The sequence below is a fragment of the Podarcis erhardii genome (genome assembly GCF_964252035.2).
Source record: "Podarcis erhardii genome assembly, chromosome: 1".
In the NCBI taxonomy this organism is placed as follows: domain Eukaryota; kingdom Metazoa; phylum Chordata; class Lepidosauria; order Squamata; family Lacertidae; genus Podarcis; species Podarcis erhardii.
The window spans coordinates 22,290,216-22,304,631 of record NC_138497.1 but is presented as its reverse complement, the minus strand read 5'-3'; the positions used below and the strand labels follow the sequence as shown (position 1 = coordinate 22,304,631).

Genomic DNA, 14,416 nt, shown 5'->3' with positions numbered 1-14,416 from the left:
CTGTGAGGTAGGTTAGGCACCATCTACATATTTGCTTCTCCTCATTCCTGTGATGTATAACATACACCAGCCTTTCCCAACCCAATGCCCTCCAGATGTTTTGAACACCAACTCTCACCAGCTATAGCTGGCACAGGTGTACTGGTTGGAATAGATGCAAGTTGAAGTGCTGTAGGTTAGGAAAGGTTGAGATACCATTGGTGGAATGAAAAAAACAAGATAGTTTGTAATTTATTTGTTGGAGGGAATAGGAAATCAGTCCCTATTGTTTGCACTTTTCAAAAATGCTCCTCACTGTCTTAGTTTTTTTGCGAGCAGGGTTTGAATTGTCCGTGTACTTATTTTCTTAGGGCTTAAACACCAAGAAGAATTTACCAGCAGGGGGCGGAATGCTACGCTGCTTGGAGAACATTGCTACGTTCATGGAAGCTTTGCCGATGGATTCCCCCAGCAACCTCTGGACCACGATCAGCAACCAGTTCCAGACGTTCTTTACGAAACTGCCCTGCGTTTTGCCACTTAAGGTACAGTGCTTGCAATCCCAGATTCGGTCCTTGGCATCCCCAGGTGCTGCTGAGAAAATCGTCCACCTAAAACCTCAGACAGATGTTGCCAGTCACTGTAAATAATGTGAAGCTAGATGGGCCAGTGGTCTGACTTGGCAAGCACTTATCCAATCTGAATGGAGATTTCTCTCTCTCTCTCAATTCATACAGGGTTTGGTCAAGGAGGACTTCCACACTGGCAAATCTGTGTTAGCCAGACGTTCTGCTCACCCTACCCATCATCTAGTAAAGTGTTTCCCAAACTTGGATTTCCAGCTGTTTTTTGATTACCACTCCCATCATCCCTAGCTAGCAGGAACAGTGGTCAGGGATGATGGTAATTGGAGTCCCAAAACAGCTGGAAACCCAAGTTTGGGAAACCCCGATCTAGTAAGTATCAGGCACTGCCATGCACCACCTGCTAGAGCTGGCTATCCATGCAGGAATGGAAGCGCTACAGAGTGGTACCTCCAGCCCAAAAGCCCACTCTTAACTCAGACAACTGCCTCTCAGACAGTCTCACATTGTGTGCTTCTGCACTTCTGTACGGCTGCCTTTTCTTTCGCATCCCTTATCCCTGGCAGGGCTAAATTACATTTGAAAGAAAGGCACTAACTCTTTCTTCTGTGTCCTCCCCCATTTTCTCCCCAGTGTTCTTTAGATTCTAGTCTAAGAATAATGATCTGCTTGCTGAAGATACCCACCAGCAGTGCTGCCAGAGTAAGTGCTCACGATTTTATATATTTATATAAAACCTCCCCTCTTCCTCATCATTTCAGGTTTCTTCCTTATCTCTTAGCGGGAAGAGTATTATAGCCAAGTGCAATTGTGCCGTGTCAAGCAGGATAGGAGTTCTCTGAATCTAGGTTGCATTAATGTGTGGGAGGGATTACATTCCCTATGTGGGTGGGAGTTTATGTCTTCTTAAGGAGTTGGATTTCTTTCTCTTCTTTTTTTAAACTGGCACCAGTAGATTTACCTAGAGCTTTGCAGTTTGGGACAAACCAAACCGAGATGAGAGCAAGTACAGGATTTGGTTAATGAAAAATATTGAATAGCAGAGGCTGCATTTCTTGGGACTTTCATGTCTGGTTTAATTAAGGGAGGCAAGCACATGCCTAAATGGCACATGGCTGACGGTGTGAGCCAACGTCATTGAAAAATGTTGCGTTTGAGGCAATGTGATGGCCAACTTTTTGTCTGCAGCTGTCGGCTTGTGACTTTTAGCTGCACGTGAAAGCTGTTGTCCGGTGTGTTGGACAGCAAAAGATCATCAACCAGGTGGACTGGTTTTCCAGAAGTGAGGTCAACCAGGCACCCCTCCTGCAGAAACTCTCCTGCAATCTGCTGGGTGTATAAGGGTCTCTCAAGCAACCTGGTCTTGAGTTGCGTAGGGACTTGTATGTTAACGCCAACACTTTGAACTTGGTCAGGTTGCAGATTGGCAGCCAGTGTGAATCTTGCAAGCAGAACTCTTTCCAGGAGTTCTCTCAAGGTGCTGGCTGGGAATCCCAAAGTGTGACTACAGTCATTGGAACGAATCAGTTTGGGCAGCTGCAACTTCATATCCTTCAAGTTTTTTAAAAAAGAGAAAGGGTAAGCTTTGTTATAATGAACGATTTCACAACCCACACACCCTTCGTTTTGCTGAAAGAAGCATATATTTCCCGACATGCCCTCCATCTTCCTTTCATTGCAGAGTCTGCTGGAGCCATTTTCCAAATTGCTGAGTTTCGTCATTCAGAACGCCGTCTTCACCCTAGCGTATTTGGTAGAGCTGTGCGGTTTGTGTCACAGAGCTTTCACAAAGGTAATTAACTGGCTTGTTTCCTTTTAATCCACTAGAGAGATGGGCAAATGGGGAACCCACCTACCCCTTATTTTTGTTCTCAAGCGAAATTGACGTCAAAGCAACCTCTGTTCCATCTTCTATTTAAAATTAGAGGTAAAGTTGAACATTACAGAAAGGAGCTGAAACTCTGGCAAAAACCTGCTTGAGAGGTTGTGCAAATATTATACTTTACCTTTTCCTTGATGGATCTGGGGATAGCTCATTAATAGAAATTCTGGAATCTACTGGGGTACTTGCACGCTAATACATCAGTGTGGGAAACTTTTTCAGCCCAAGGCCCTCATTCTCTTCTGGGCAGCCCTTCAGAAGTCACATGCTAGAGCCAAAAGTACGCAGAGCAATTGATGCAGCCTTCTTTCTACACAAGCCTACACATCCCTATCTATCCTCCATCCACATGAATGTGTGTGTGAGCCGGGGGGGGGGGAGGTGTTTACATGTTCCATGCCTGCCATGGTTTGAGAGGTATATTTTTCATTATGTCCACTACTCTCTACCTCGCTGCTGTGGTGTTTGCATTATCAGTAATTCTACTGAACATGCATTAGGCCATCCTGTCTCTCAAAAATAAGAGACATTTCCTCCCCATCTGACAAAAATCCAGATGAATAAACTGTAGGGACATCTGGAGTTCATCTCACAGGGGAGCAAATTAGCTTGGGAGTGGGGGTTCGAAAGTTGCCCTCCCCCCATCTTTCCATTTGTCTATGCGCCAGGACAAAATGCTCAATGGAACAGCAGATGTCATTGACATAATCCTCTCAGATGCAACATGCCCTTCCCTCCTGGAAGAGAAATCCTTTGCATCACAGGGGTAGGAGCTGTGGAGCTTAGACAGATGCATAAACACACGCAGGCCGTTGTAGGGCACTGAGCCCCTGTGGGAACACCTATGTGTGTGCTCTATGCGCAAGCACACACCTCACTGGTTTTCTTCTTCTTTCAACAGTATTTTCTTGCTCAAATTCTATGGACTGGACCCTAAATTCCTATGAAAGGGCTTGTGTATGCATAGTACATTTAAAGCACATTACTTCCTCCAAAGAATCCTGGGAGCTGTAGTTCGTTAACAGTGCTGAGAACTGTAGCTCTGTGAGGGTAAGCTACAGTTCCTGGGATTCTTTGAGGAATGTCATGTTCTTTAAATATATGGTGTGGATGCAGCCTGGAACTCCCTTTGCAGGATGAGGCTGCTGATTGAAAGGGGTGGTGCTAGGGGAGTTTTAGAAGTTGCCCCTACATTCCTCTGTTCCTTCTGAAAATCTGTTTCAGTGGGGACTGCAGAGTATGGACAAAATGGAGGGATTTTCTTTGTGGAAGCAATATTACAGATGGCAGGAGAACACCTGGTACTAGGGATAATAGCTTCATTGATGCACAGGGAACTGAGGCAGTGCTACAGAAACCTGCTACAGGGCAGAAAACTACAAGAAGGAAGTAGCTGGAGGGAATGGCACATGGTTTCGGTTGTGTCTATACTAATGCACAGAGAATGAGAAACAAGAAAAATGAGTTTGAGCTGTTGATACAGAATGGCAGATATGACCCAACAGGCTTTACTGAAACCTGGTGGGATGAGATTTATGGCTGGAATGTAGAAATTGAGGGGTGTAACCTTTTCAAAGGGCATAGACCAAACAGGAAGCGAGGAGGAGTAACATTATATGTAAAGGATATGTACACTTCTGAAGAGATCCAGAGGTTCAAGCAGAGGTTGGATGGCTTAAGCTGTCATGGATGCTTTAGTTGAGATTCCTGTATTGCAGAGGGATGGACTAGGTGACTCTCAGGGTCCCTTCCAACTCTCCAATTCTTTGATTCTGTGAGCATGAGCCTTCTGGAACAGAATCTTCATTAATGGAAGAGCAATTCATGATCTAAGCCTCTGTATGTGATTTGTATATAAAGTGATTTAGTGGTTAGTTATAGGTTGCTGTGCGATTTTGAGGATGGTGTTATTTTATGGATTTTATGTTATTCTTTTAATGTATTTGGCTTTCTTCTAAACCACTCTGTACTTGCACAAAGGGAGGCATATAAATCATCTAAACAAATAGCAGTCAACGATTTGGTGTTGAAGAATGTTGGAAGCATTAATTTAACCCCGATTTGTTCACTTTTCTTTTAGGAAAGGGATAAGTTCTACTTATCCCGCAGTGTCATATTAGAGTTGCTGCAAGCTCTGAAGTTAAAATCTCCCTTGCCAGATACGAACCTTCTGCTTTTGGTCCAGGTACGGAACAAATGGTTTAACAGTGAATGTTTTGCGTGGGGTTTCCAAGCACTGGACAGCCAGTAGCTAAAAAGGGTTAACACACGTGTAATGTCTGCATATCTGGAAATGTTTGCCTAAACAGAAATGTTTTAAGCAGACATTGAAAAGAATACAGAACTCAAAGTCATGAAGCTAGAGCAGCTGGAAAAACCCCAAAACTTTACAAAAACAAGCTATGGTTTCTTTGATCATTGTCATGGGGCAACACATGGTTAACTCCTGTTAACCAAACCATGGTTTAGTGTTCGGTGTGAGCTAGGCCACTGAGAGAGCTCCCTCCCAATTAAATCACCCTTCCTCTGTATTGGTCCTGAAGGATTCCTGCGCTACCAGATTGGAAGGAAAGCACACAGCAGATGTTGCTCACTAGAGAGACACACAACTTCTTTTTTAAAAAATACAGCAGCCTGACAGTAGCCATCCTCCACTGCAGAATGACTGGGCTGGCAGTTGCTGGCACTTAATCGCATCGAAATGACAAGGAGCTGAAATGGAAGTGACCTGGGTGGCCCACGGCGCAATGCACAGCTCTGCAGACTTGCTCCCCGGGTCACGCACAGTTCCACATGATTGACAGCCTCTTTTCTTTCCCCCCTCCGAAGTGCCTGGCGCTGCGCTCGGGCATATGTTTCTACGAGCCGCAGCTTCTCGTAAGCAACGGGCACATTAGTCAGAGAAAATTAGCAGTTGCCAGGAGAGTTGGAAAGTAACATTGACGTTCTAAATTACAGAGGGCTTAGAATTTCCCTAAAAACAACTATTATAATATCAGTGTTAAGAGGAGAAGCTCTCTCTCTGTGTGTGTGTATGTGTGGTTGGTTGTTGTGGGGCGGGGGTGACACACCAGGTAATGGGTTCGGGGGGGGGAGTTGATGTTTGCAAGTACGTTGGATCAGGCCCTTCCTGATTAATTAAACGCAGATCAACCTGGAACCTTTATTTATGTATTTAAAAAGAGGAGAGGGCAGTCCTTTCTGCTTCTTGGACTCTGTGAGAGACAGGCAACATTACACAGAATGACAGAGTACTTGCCCCCCCCCAGACAAATCTCCGCACCCTACAAGAAACACATACACACATATGCACAAAGGGTCTGGGAATGAATGGCCCCCTGTTTGTCATGGCATACTGCGATTGCCAGTGGGGCATTTTTTAGGACTGAAGGTTGGGACGAGTTGCTCATGGCAGCTCCGTCATTGTTTGAAGCATTGGGAAACAGTCTGAGGCCATCATGCTTCTTGAATACCAGTCGCTGGCAACCACAGGAAGAAGAGTTTGAAGAGTTTGGATTTGATATTCCGCTTTATCACTACCCTAAGGAGTCTCAAAGCGGCGCACAATCTCCTTACCCTTCCTCCCCCACAACAGACACCCTGTGAGGTGGGTGGGGCTGAGAGACTGCAGAGAAGTGTGACTGGCCCAAGGTCGCCCAGCAGCTGCATGTGGAGGAGCGGGGACACGAACCCGGTTCCCCAGATTACGAGACTACCGCTCTTAACCACTACACTACACTGAAGGGAGAGTGCTCCTGTGCTCAGGTCCTGCTTGTGGGTTTCCCACGGCCATCTGGTTGGCTCTTGTGAGGACAGGATGCTAGATTAGAGAGGCCATTGGCCTGATCTAGCAGACCTCTCCTTACATTCTTGAAGCTTTTTCTGTGAGGCAGGGAAGGAGGGTTTTCGTTTCCCCTTGGCTGCCTTGTGTCAAGGGTAAGTCTCTCCTGCCCCTCGCATCCCACAAAAAAATATATTCTAGAATTCAGCAGCATCCCTGCAAAAGCCTCTGAACCCCATGCCCACTTTGGTGGGAGCTGAATGGCTCTATGGAACTTGGGAGTGCATTTTTTGGCCCAAGCCCTAGCATCAACCTCTCCCAACCTGGTGCTCTCCAGATGTTTTGACCTATAAATACCATCCTCCCTGGCCATTGGTCAACTTCACAGGGGTTGGTGGGAGCTGCGGTCCAAACAGTCCGGAGAGTGCAAGATTGTGGAAGGCTTAATTATGTAATCAAGGGTCTTCCACACCCCCTAAGAATAGGAGGTCTGAGGAAGGCTTCCTCAACACCCTGCTAAAGATGTCCCTAGAAGGAGGATCCTTGGGAGACAATGAAGTCTCCATCTTCTGCTGATGAGTTTGTGGGTCTGCCTCCATCCTCTGACCCTACTGGGTTGCCAGATGGATCCAGTTCTACACCCCTGCTGTATAAAGAACAGGAAGTGACCTACCACAATGGGAAGGCGGTAGAACAAGGTGGGACACTGAAATACCACTTGAGCAATCACTTAATACTCCTGTGTATAGCTGCGTGAGACATGTAGGGACTCAGGCTGCTGCTTGATTTGACAAAGATAGCAGTACGGGGGCTAAGAACGTTAAATAAGAAGCAAGGTGGGCTGAATAACAAAAGATATATTCCTGACATTTACATTTGATACCCCAATTATTTCCACGTTACTCATCGCTGTCAGAATTGGTAGTGACACAAAACAAGAGGAAAGCTTTCTTTACGCTGGAGGATGGAAACGTTTGGGCAGGTGTATAATCTGCATGACGCGTTCATATGAGCACCGCTTCCCTGTGAGGAGAGCAGTTGTGGGGCAGGAAAGGTGTGGTGGTCCCACTAGCTGGCCTCCCTTGGAAGCAAGAGTGAAGCTGCCAAAGGCTTAGGGTGTGTCTAGGAGTAAAGCCCATAGGGTCCTGGGATTCGAAACCTGTCCTCATGCTCTTAACATGGGTATGGGGGGGGATTCCTTGGAGCAGAACTGTTCCTGGAATCAGCAGCTGTATGGGATTGTGGGGGGTAATGACTGTTAGCTATTTTTTTTAGTTATTCAGAGCGATGCAGCGGTTTCACCCTCAGACCTCAGTGATGGAGTGGACTCCACACATACGAATTGAAGATGAATCTAGACTTCTCAGGATGGCAGCAACAGAGCAATTCGTATTATTCATATGTATTAAGTCCAATGCAATACCTTTCTCTCCCTTGAGCCCAAGAGAGGGTTTAGTCCTTTTGCTTTCAAAACTCCTTTGTAGCAGTGCCTAAGCCATTGGTCCATAGCTTGTCTGTCCTCACAAACCCCTCCGGACAGCATCTGCTTGAAGTCTTCGCACTCCCGTATTCTCAGTCAGCAATACTCAGTCAGTGAAAAAACGATGGTACAACCAGCCAAACCTTAACTCCCACCCTGTCTAAGGCACAAACACACTCACTTTTAAAGGGAGTTAACAACACCATAGTTCAGTGTTTCTGTCACCTTAATGGGAACCACCTGCTTTGCAGCTGTTACATTACATGTGTTTTCTTTTCCGCAGTAAAATTTATTCTTTGTAAAATGCATTTTCTAACAAATACATTGCAAATACTAACAGTGACCACAGCAGATGGAACAAGGCTCTTCTCTTTGCCCATAGCTAGGCACAACACATCTGTCCCCAAACTGCTGCCCTCCAGACCAGAGCTCTCATCAGCCCCAGCCAGCATGACCAATGGTCAGGGATAATGGGACTTATTGTCCAGAACATCTGGAGCCCATTGGGGGTGTGGAAGGCTGGTCCAAGGTCTGGGCTTCCGCTACCTGAGATCCTTTTACTTAGAGATGACAGGGATTGAATCCAGCACATTCTGCATGCAAACTGCCACTGAATCATGCCCCCAACCCAGGGACATCAGATTGTAATTCCTTCAAGGTGGGAGGGAGAGATCTCATGCCTCTTGAATGCTACAGGGCTTTTCTTTCTACCAAGGCCTTAATATTGTCTCCATGCTGATTTCTCCTGACAGCAACAAGGAGCAAGCATAGGGCAGAATGTCATGTGGCCATAGCTCAGTGGTGGGCCGTGCGGAAGGGCCCAGACTCAATTCCTGTCATCTCCAGGTAGGGCTGGGTCAGGACCCTGCCTAAAACCCCAGAGAGCAGCTGCCAATCAGTGTGGACAAAGCTGAGCTAGATGGACCAATGGTCTGATTCAATTTAAGGCAGCTTTCTCATTTTCTAAATCTAGGCCTTTGCATAGGCCTGTTGCTGAGGTCAATCTCTCCATCCCCAAACCTAGACTACTTGTCTTTCCGGATCTCTGCCCAACCAACTACCCCTGAAGCCTTTGCTGACACTTTATCACAGACAGCAGATTTCTAGGGAGAGGCACAGCAGACATTTATCCTGTTTCTGTTCTGTTGTTTTGTGGCTTTTCAATACTGGCATTAAATCTGTTGCCGGTGACGTCTTGGCATCTTGCAAGGAGTTGATATGGGCAATACTGAGATGCTTTGGAAATAAGTGGTGGGGCCTTTGTCTAGTTAGCCCAGCCTTCCGCTTGCGATGTCAGGTTGAAACACCCCCCACTTCCTGGAGGGATGCAGATAATGTCCAAAACGAGAGCCTCGGAAACAGTAAAGATGAACAGGAGGCCATTGCTCTTTGCAGATGCATGGCTGCTGCCACCTGTTCACATTTAAATGATCTCAAAACACATTCAGCTTAATTACTTGCCAGATTAGCCGGTTGCAAAAAAAAAAAAAAAAAAAAAGGGAGCATTTGTGCACCTCTGTTTTACCATATGTGCACATACATACAGTGGTACCTCGGTTTACATACGCTTCAGATTACATACGCTTCAGGTTACAGACTCTGCTAACCCAGAAATAGTGCCTCGGGTTAAGAACTTTGCTTCAAGATGAGAACAGAAATTGTGCTCCGGCGGCGTGGCGGCAGCAGAAGGCCCCATTAGCTAAAATGGTGCTTCAGGTTAAGAACAGTTTCAGGTTAAGAACGGACCTCCAGAACAAATTAAATTCTTAACCCGAGGTACCACTGTAGTTTGTATAGCCAAAGACTCCTCCCTGACTCACATTTGCCTGGTTTGCACATAACACTAAGCCAATTATCACGTCATGAGAACAAGCAATCGTGCAGATCTGTCCACCTAAATGAGACTTGCTACGAACGTTGGGAGATTCAGGGCCAACAAAAGGAATCACAGAATCATAGAATTGTAGAGTTGGAAGGGACCCCTGTATAGTAAAGATGCTGAATATACTTGGGCAAGGTGATTGAGCGCGTGGTTGCTGAACAACTCCAGGCACGCCTGGAGGATGCGGACCATTTGGATCCCTTCCAATCGGGATTCAGGCCTCATCATGGGACTGAAACTGCCTTGGTCGCGCTGGTTGATGATCTCCGGCGAGCTAGGGACAAAGGTGAGAGTTGTTTCCTAGTTCTGCTGGATCTCTCAGCGGCCTTTGATACAATAGACCATAACATCCTTCTGGACCGTCTAGAGGGGCTGGGAGCTGGGGGCACTGTTATACAGTGGTTTCGCTCCTTCCTCCTGGGCCGTGTTCGGAAAGTGGTGGTGGGGGATGAGTGTTCAGACCCCTGGGCCCTCACTTGTGGGGTGCCTCAGGGTTCCGTCCTCTCCCCCATGCTTTTTAACATCTATATGAAGCCGCTGGGAGAGATCATCAGGGGGTTTGGACTGGGTGTCCATCAATATGCAGATGATATGCAGCTCTACCTCTCTTTCAAATCAGAACCAGTGAAGGCGGTGAAGGTCCTGTGTGAGTGCCTGGAGGTGGTTGGAGGATGGATGGCGGCTAATGGATTGAGGTTGAATCCTGACAAGACAGAAGTACTGTTTTTGGGGGACAGGGGGCGGGCTGGTGTGGAGGACTCCCTGGTCCTGAATAGGGTAACTGTGCCCCTGAAGGACCAGGTGCGCAGCCTGGGAGTCATTTTGGACTCACAGCTGTCCATGGAGGCGCAGGTCAATTCTGTATCCAGGGCAGCTGTCTACCAACTCCACCTGGTACGCAGGCTGAGACCCTACCTGCCCGCGGACTGTCTCGCCAGACTGGTGCATGCTCTAGTTATCTCCCGCTTGGACTACTGCAATGCGCTCTACGTGGGGCTACCTTTGAAGGTGACTCGGAAACTACAACTAATCCAGAATGCGGCAGCTAGACTGGTGACTGGGGGCGGCCGCCGAGACCACATAACACCAGTCTTGAAAGACCTACATTGGCTCCCAGTACGTTTCCGAGCACAATTCAAAGTGCTGGTGTTGACCTTTAAAGCCCTAAACGGCCTCGGCCCAGTATACCTGAAGGAGCGTCTCCACCCCCATCGTTCTGCCCGGACGCTGAGGTCCAGCGCCGAGGGCCTTCTGGCGGTTCCCTCATTACGAGAAGCAAAGCTACAGGGAACCAGGCAGAGGGCCTTCTCGGTAGTGGCACCCGCCTTGTGGAACGCCCTCCCATCAGATGTCAAAGCAATAAATAACTACCTGACATTCAGAAGACATCTTAAGGCAGCCCTGTTCAGGGAAGTTTTTAATCTGTGATATTTTAGTGTATTTCTGGTTTTTATGGAAGCCGCCCAGAGTGGCTGGGGAAACCCAGCCAGATGGGCGGGGTACAAATAATAAATTATTATTATTATTATTATTATTATTATTATTATTATTATTATGGACCGTAACTCTTTGTCCCCAGTTTCTCAGTTTACTGCCTTGTTTTTATTCCAGTCTTCCCCCAGCCTGGTGTCCTCCAGATGGTTTCGACTACAACTCCCATCAACCCTAACTGCCATCGCCATGATTGGAGTTGTGGTCCAAAGCATCGGAAAGGCGCCATGTTGGGGAAAGCTGTTCTAATCTGTCCCTGTAATGCATCATGGTTCCTACCAGGTGGAGCAAAGTGCTGACCATTTGTTTGATTGCAATACAGTGGTACCTCGGGTTAAGAACTTAATTTGTTCTGGAGGTTCGTTCTTAACCTGAAACTGTTCTTAACCTGAAGAACCACTTTAGCTAATGGGGTCTCCTGCTGCCGCCGCACCGCTGGAGCACGATTTCTGTTCTCATCCTGAAGCAAAGTTCTTAACCTGAGGTAATATTTCTGGGTTAGCGGAGTCTGTAACCTGAAGCGTCTGTAACCTGAAGCGTATGTAACCCGAGGTACCACTGTATTTTAATTTCCCTCCCGATTCACAAAACAGTGATACTCCCCAGCATCATATATCACTCTGAAATTCCATGATTTACTGCATCAAACTTTCCAATCGCAGGGATGTATCCAAGTCTCTTCCATTTTCTGTTATGGTTGCTTGTGCCACATAACCAGGGGTCAGCAAACTTTTTCAGCAGGGGGCTGAAATTTTTTTGGGGGAAAAAATGAACGAATTCCTATGCCCCACAAATGACCCAGAGATGCATTTTAAATAAAAGGACACATTCTACTCATGTAAAAACACGCTGATTGCCGGACCGACCGTGGGCCAGATTTAGAAGGCGATTGGGCCGGATCCGGCCCCCAGGCCTTAGTTTGCCTGCTCATGCACATAACCTCATGTTGAACCTTGAATGCAAGGTGCTCCCCTCAACTGCATTTTGTAGGTTCGGGGTAAGAAAGATTCACATCTTAGAATCTCTTTCTGTCCTGGAATGCATTAGTTGAGCAGAAGGTTGCCGACATGGCACCCATGAGTGCCCATCCACCTACAGAGGCCTTCCTCAGGTTGGAAGGAATATTCTGTTGTAGGCAATATAATAGGTTGTAACGTGTGCTTGGTTATGGTATATGAATCATGTTGCTTACAGTTTCTCCAGTTTGCAAATATACTCATGGGACCCCAAAAGTTGACAACCCCAGTTTTTAATACATGGTCTGTATTTTTTTTTAATCACATGTTATTTCTAAAAACCATCTAATGTATAGAATAGTTGCTCACACTCAGTAAGAAAAAGAAGAGAAAATTCACAAGGAGGGGAAATGTTTTGCTCTGGAATGAAAGCCTTCATTAAGTCAATTGGAACTATAATTGACATAATGGTACCAGGACTGCAGGCTGTGTAATGAGCTTTGATTGAAAATCCTCTTTTGCTTTAAACTTGCTGCTGAAGAAATGAGAATACACGTCTTAATTTTTATACAGTGCTTTAAATATATATATGTATGTATATAGTGAAAAAGAATTGGATTGACTTCTTGATAACGGTTCTTGTTTCCAGTATAAGCTCTCCCTTTTATGACCAGCAAAATTACCGCAAATATCAGCAAAAAGAAACTTTGTTTAATAAACTCATAAATTAGAGATTATTGCATCCTTACCACCAGCAGTCCACAAAATTGGTTAATATGTTATTTCTTATTAGTTTGTTTGTGCAGATGCTGGAACAAAACTAGCTGAATCATTGATCTTACACAAGCAAATGATCGCTTCCATCCCTGGAGTAAGTAACAAAACATAAGTCGCCTCTTCATAAGCTATGAATTTCTTTACTATTCCTTAGCTTTGTAGCCCAAATTTTCCAGTTGGAAGGGACTTGAGACAGAAGAGTATATATATTTATCTCCATATCCTTGACTACTGGCCATGCCAGCTGGGGCTTGGGATATAAAAAGGCAGTGATTTACACTCTGTGCTATGTTGAACACAATCAGCACTGTTTCTTTTCTGCCACAGTTTGGCTTCCACTAAAAACTACATTATCTACTTTGCTTTGGCAGAAACAAACATAATCAATTATTTAATTAATTTCAGTTCAAGGAAAAGGCAAAAACTGTGCAGAAAATAACATCATTGTTTATGTAACATTGGCCTTCATCTGATGTAATAGTAATAGTAATAGTAATAGTAATAGTAATTTATTATTTGTACCCCCCCATCTGGCTGGGTTTCCCCAGCCACTCTGGGCGGCTTCCAACAAAGATTAAAAATACATTAAAATGTCACACATTAAAAATTTCCTTGAACAGGGCTGCCTTCAGATGTCTTCTAAATGTCAGGTAGTTGTTTATCTCTTTGACATCTGATGGGAGGGCATTCCACAGGGTGGGCGCCACTACCAAGAAGGCCCTCTGCCTAGTAGGAAGTTTGTGCCACCATAAATCTATTGCTATTTATATCATGGGACTCTTCTTAGGTAAATAGATACGTAAATGACCCCTGGCTGGACAGAATGGAGTCAAAGGTTTGTGCTAATCACTGCAGAATCATATGGCATTCCATACACTTTGAAACTTAGTGACTTAGTTTCAATATAGTGCATGCTTTCTGTCTTTCAGGAGAAGAAACTCCAAACCAGGGGTCATCAACCTTTTTCAGCTGTGGGCCAGTCCACCGTCCCTCAGACCATGTGGTGGGCCGGACTATATTTTGAAAAAAAATAATAATGAACAAATTCCTATGCCCCACAAATAGCCCAGAGATGCATTTTAAATAAAAACACACATTCTACTCATGTAAAAACACCAGGCAGGCCCCACAAATTACCCAGAGATGCATTTTAAATAAAAGGACACATTCTATTCATGTAAAAACACACTGAGTCCCGGACCGTCCACGGGCCGGATTGAGAAGGCGATTGGGTCGCATCCGGCCCCCAGGCCTTAGGTTGCCTACCCCTGCTCCAAACCTTCTAAGCTTAAACGATACTAACAGTCACACACCATTCCCCAGTTGAACTATAATGTTTTTTGAGTTAGGATAATACAATGGAGACTCTGGTAGCTTGAGGGCAGGGGTGGAAACGTGGAAGGGCAGATTATTCTGTTTGTACTCAACATATTTAGTGCAATGGGGGGAAACTGAATAAAAAGAAAGAGAAAATGCTTCAGATTCAGTCATTGGTATTCAAGGGGCTGCTGCACAATACCCTTTATCGTTCTGTCATTCAGTTTGAAAGAAGCAACATGTGGAATCCTTCTTCCAAGCCCACTGGAAGATGGAGGAGACTTTGA

At 45.6% G+C, this 14,416-nt stretch overlaps 1 protein-coding gene across 7 annotated transcripts in view; it reads left to right on the top strand.

The window, feature by feature from the left end:
• UNC79 (unc-79 homolog, NALCN channel complex subunit) overlaps positions 1-14,416 on the top strand; it is a 131,500-nt gene that overhangs the window by 102,380 nt on the left and 14,704 nt on the right. For all 7 annotated transcript variants that reach the window (XM_081857342.1, XM_081857343.1, XM_081857340.1 and 4 more), the window contains 5 exons: positions 351-524; positions 1,197-1,265; positions 2,245-2,355; positions 4,526-4,630; positions 12,829-12,906. In XM_081857342.1, coding sequence (XP_081713468.1) covers positions 351-524; positions 1,197-1,265; positions 2,245-2,355; positions 4,526-4,630; positions 12,829-12,906 — 537 coding nt within the window. The remainder of the gene's footprint in view (positions 1-350; positions 525-1,196; positions 1,266-2,244; positions 2,356-4,525; positions 4,631-12,828; positions 12,907-14,416) is intronic.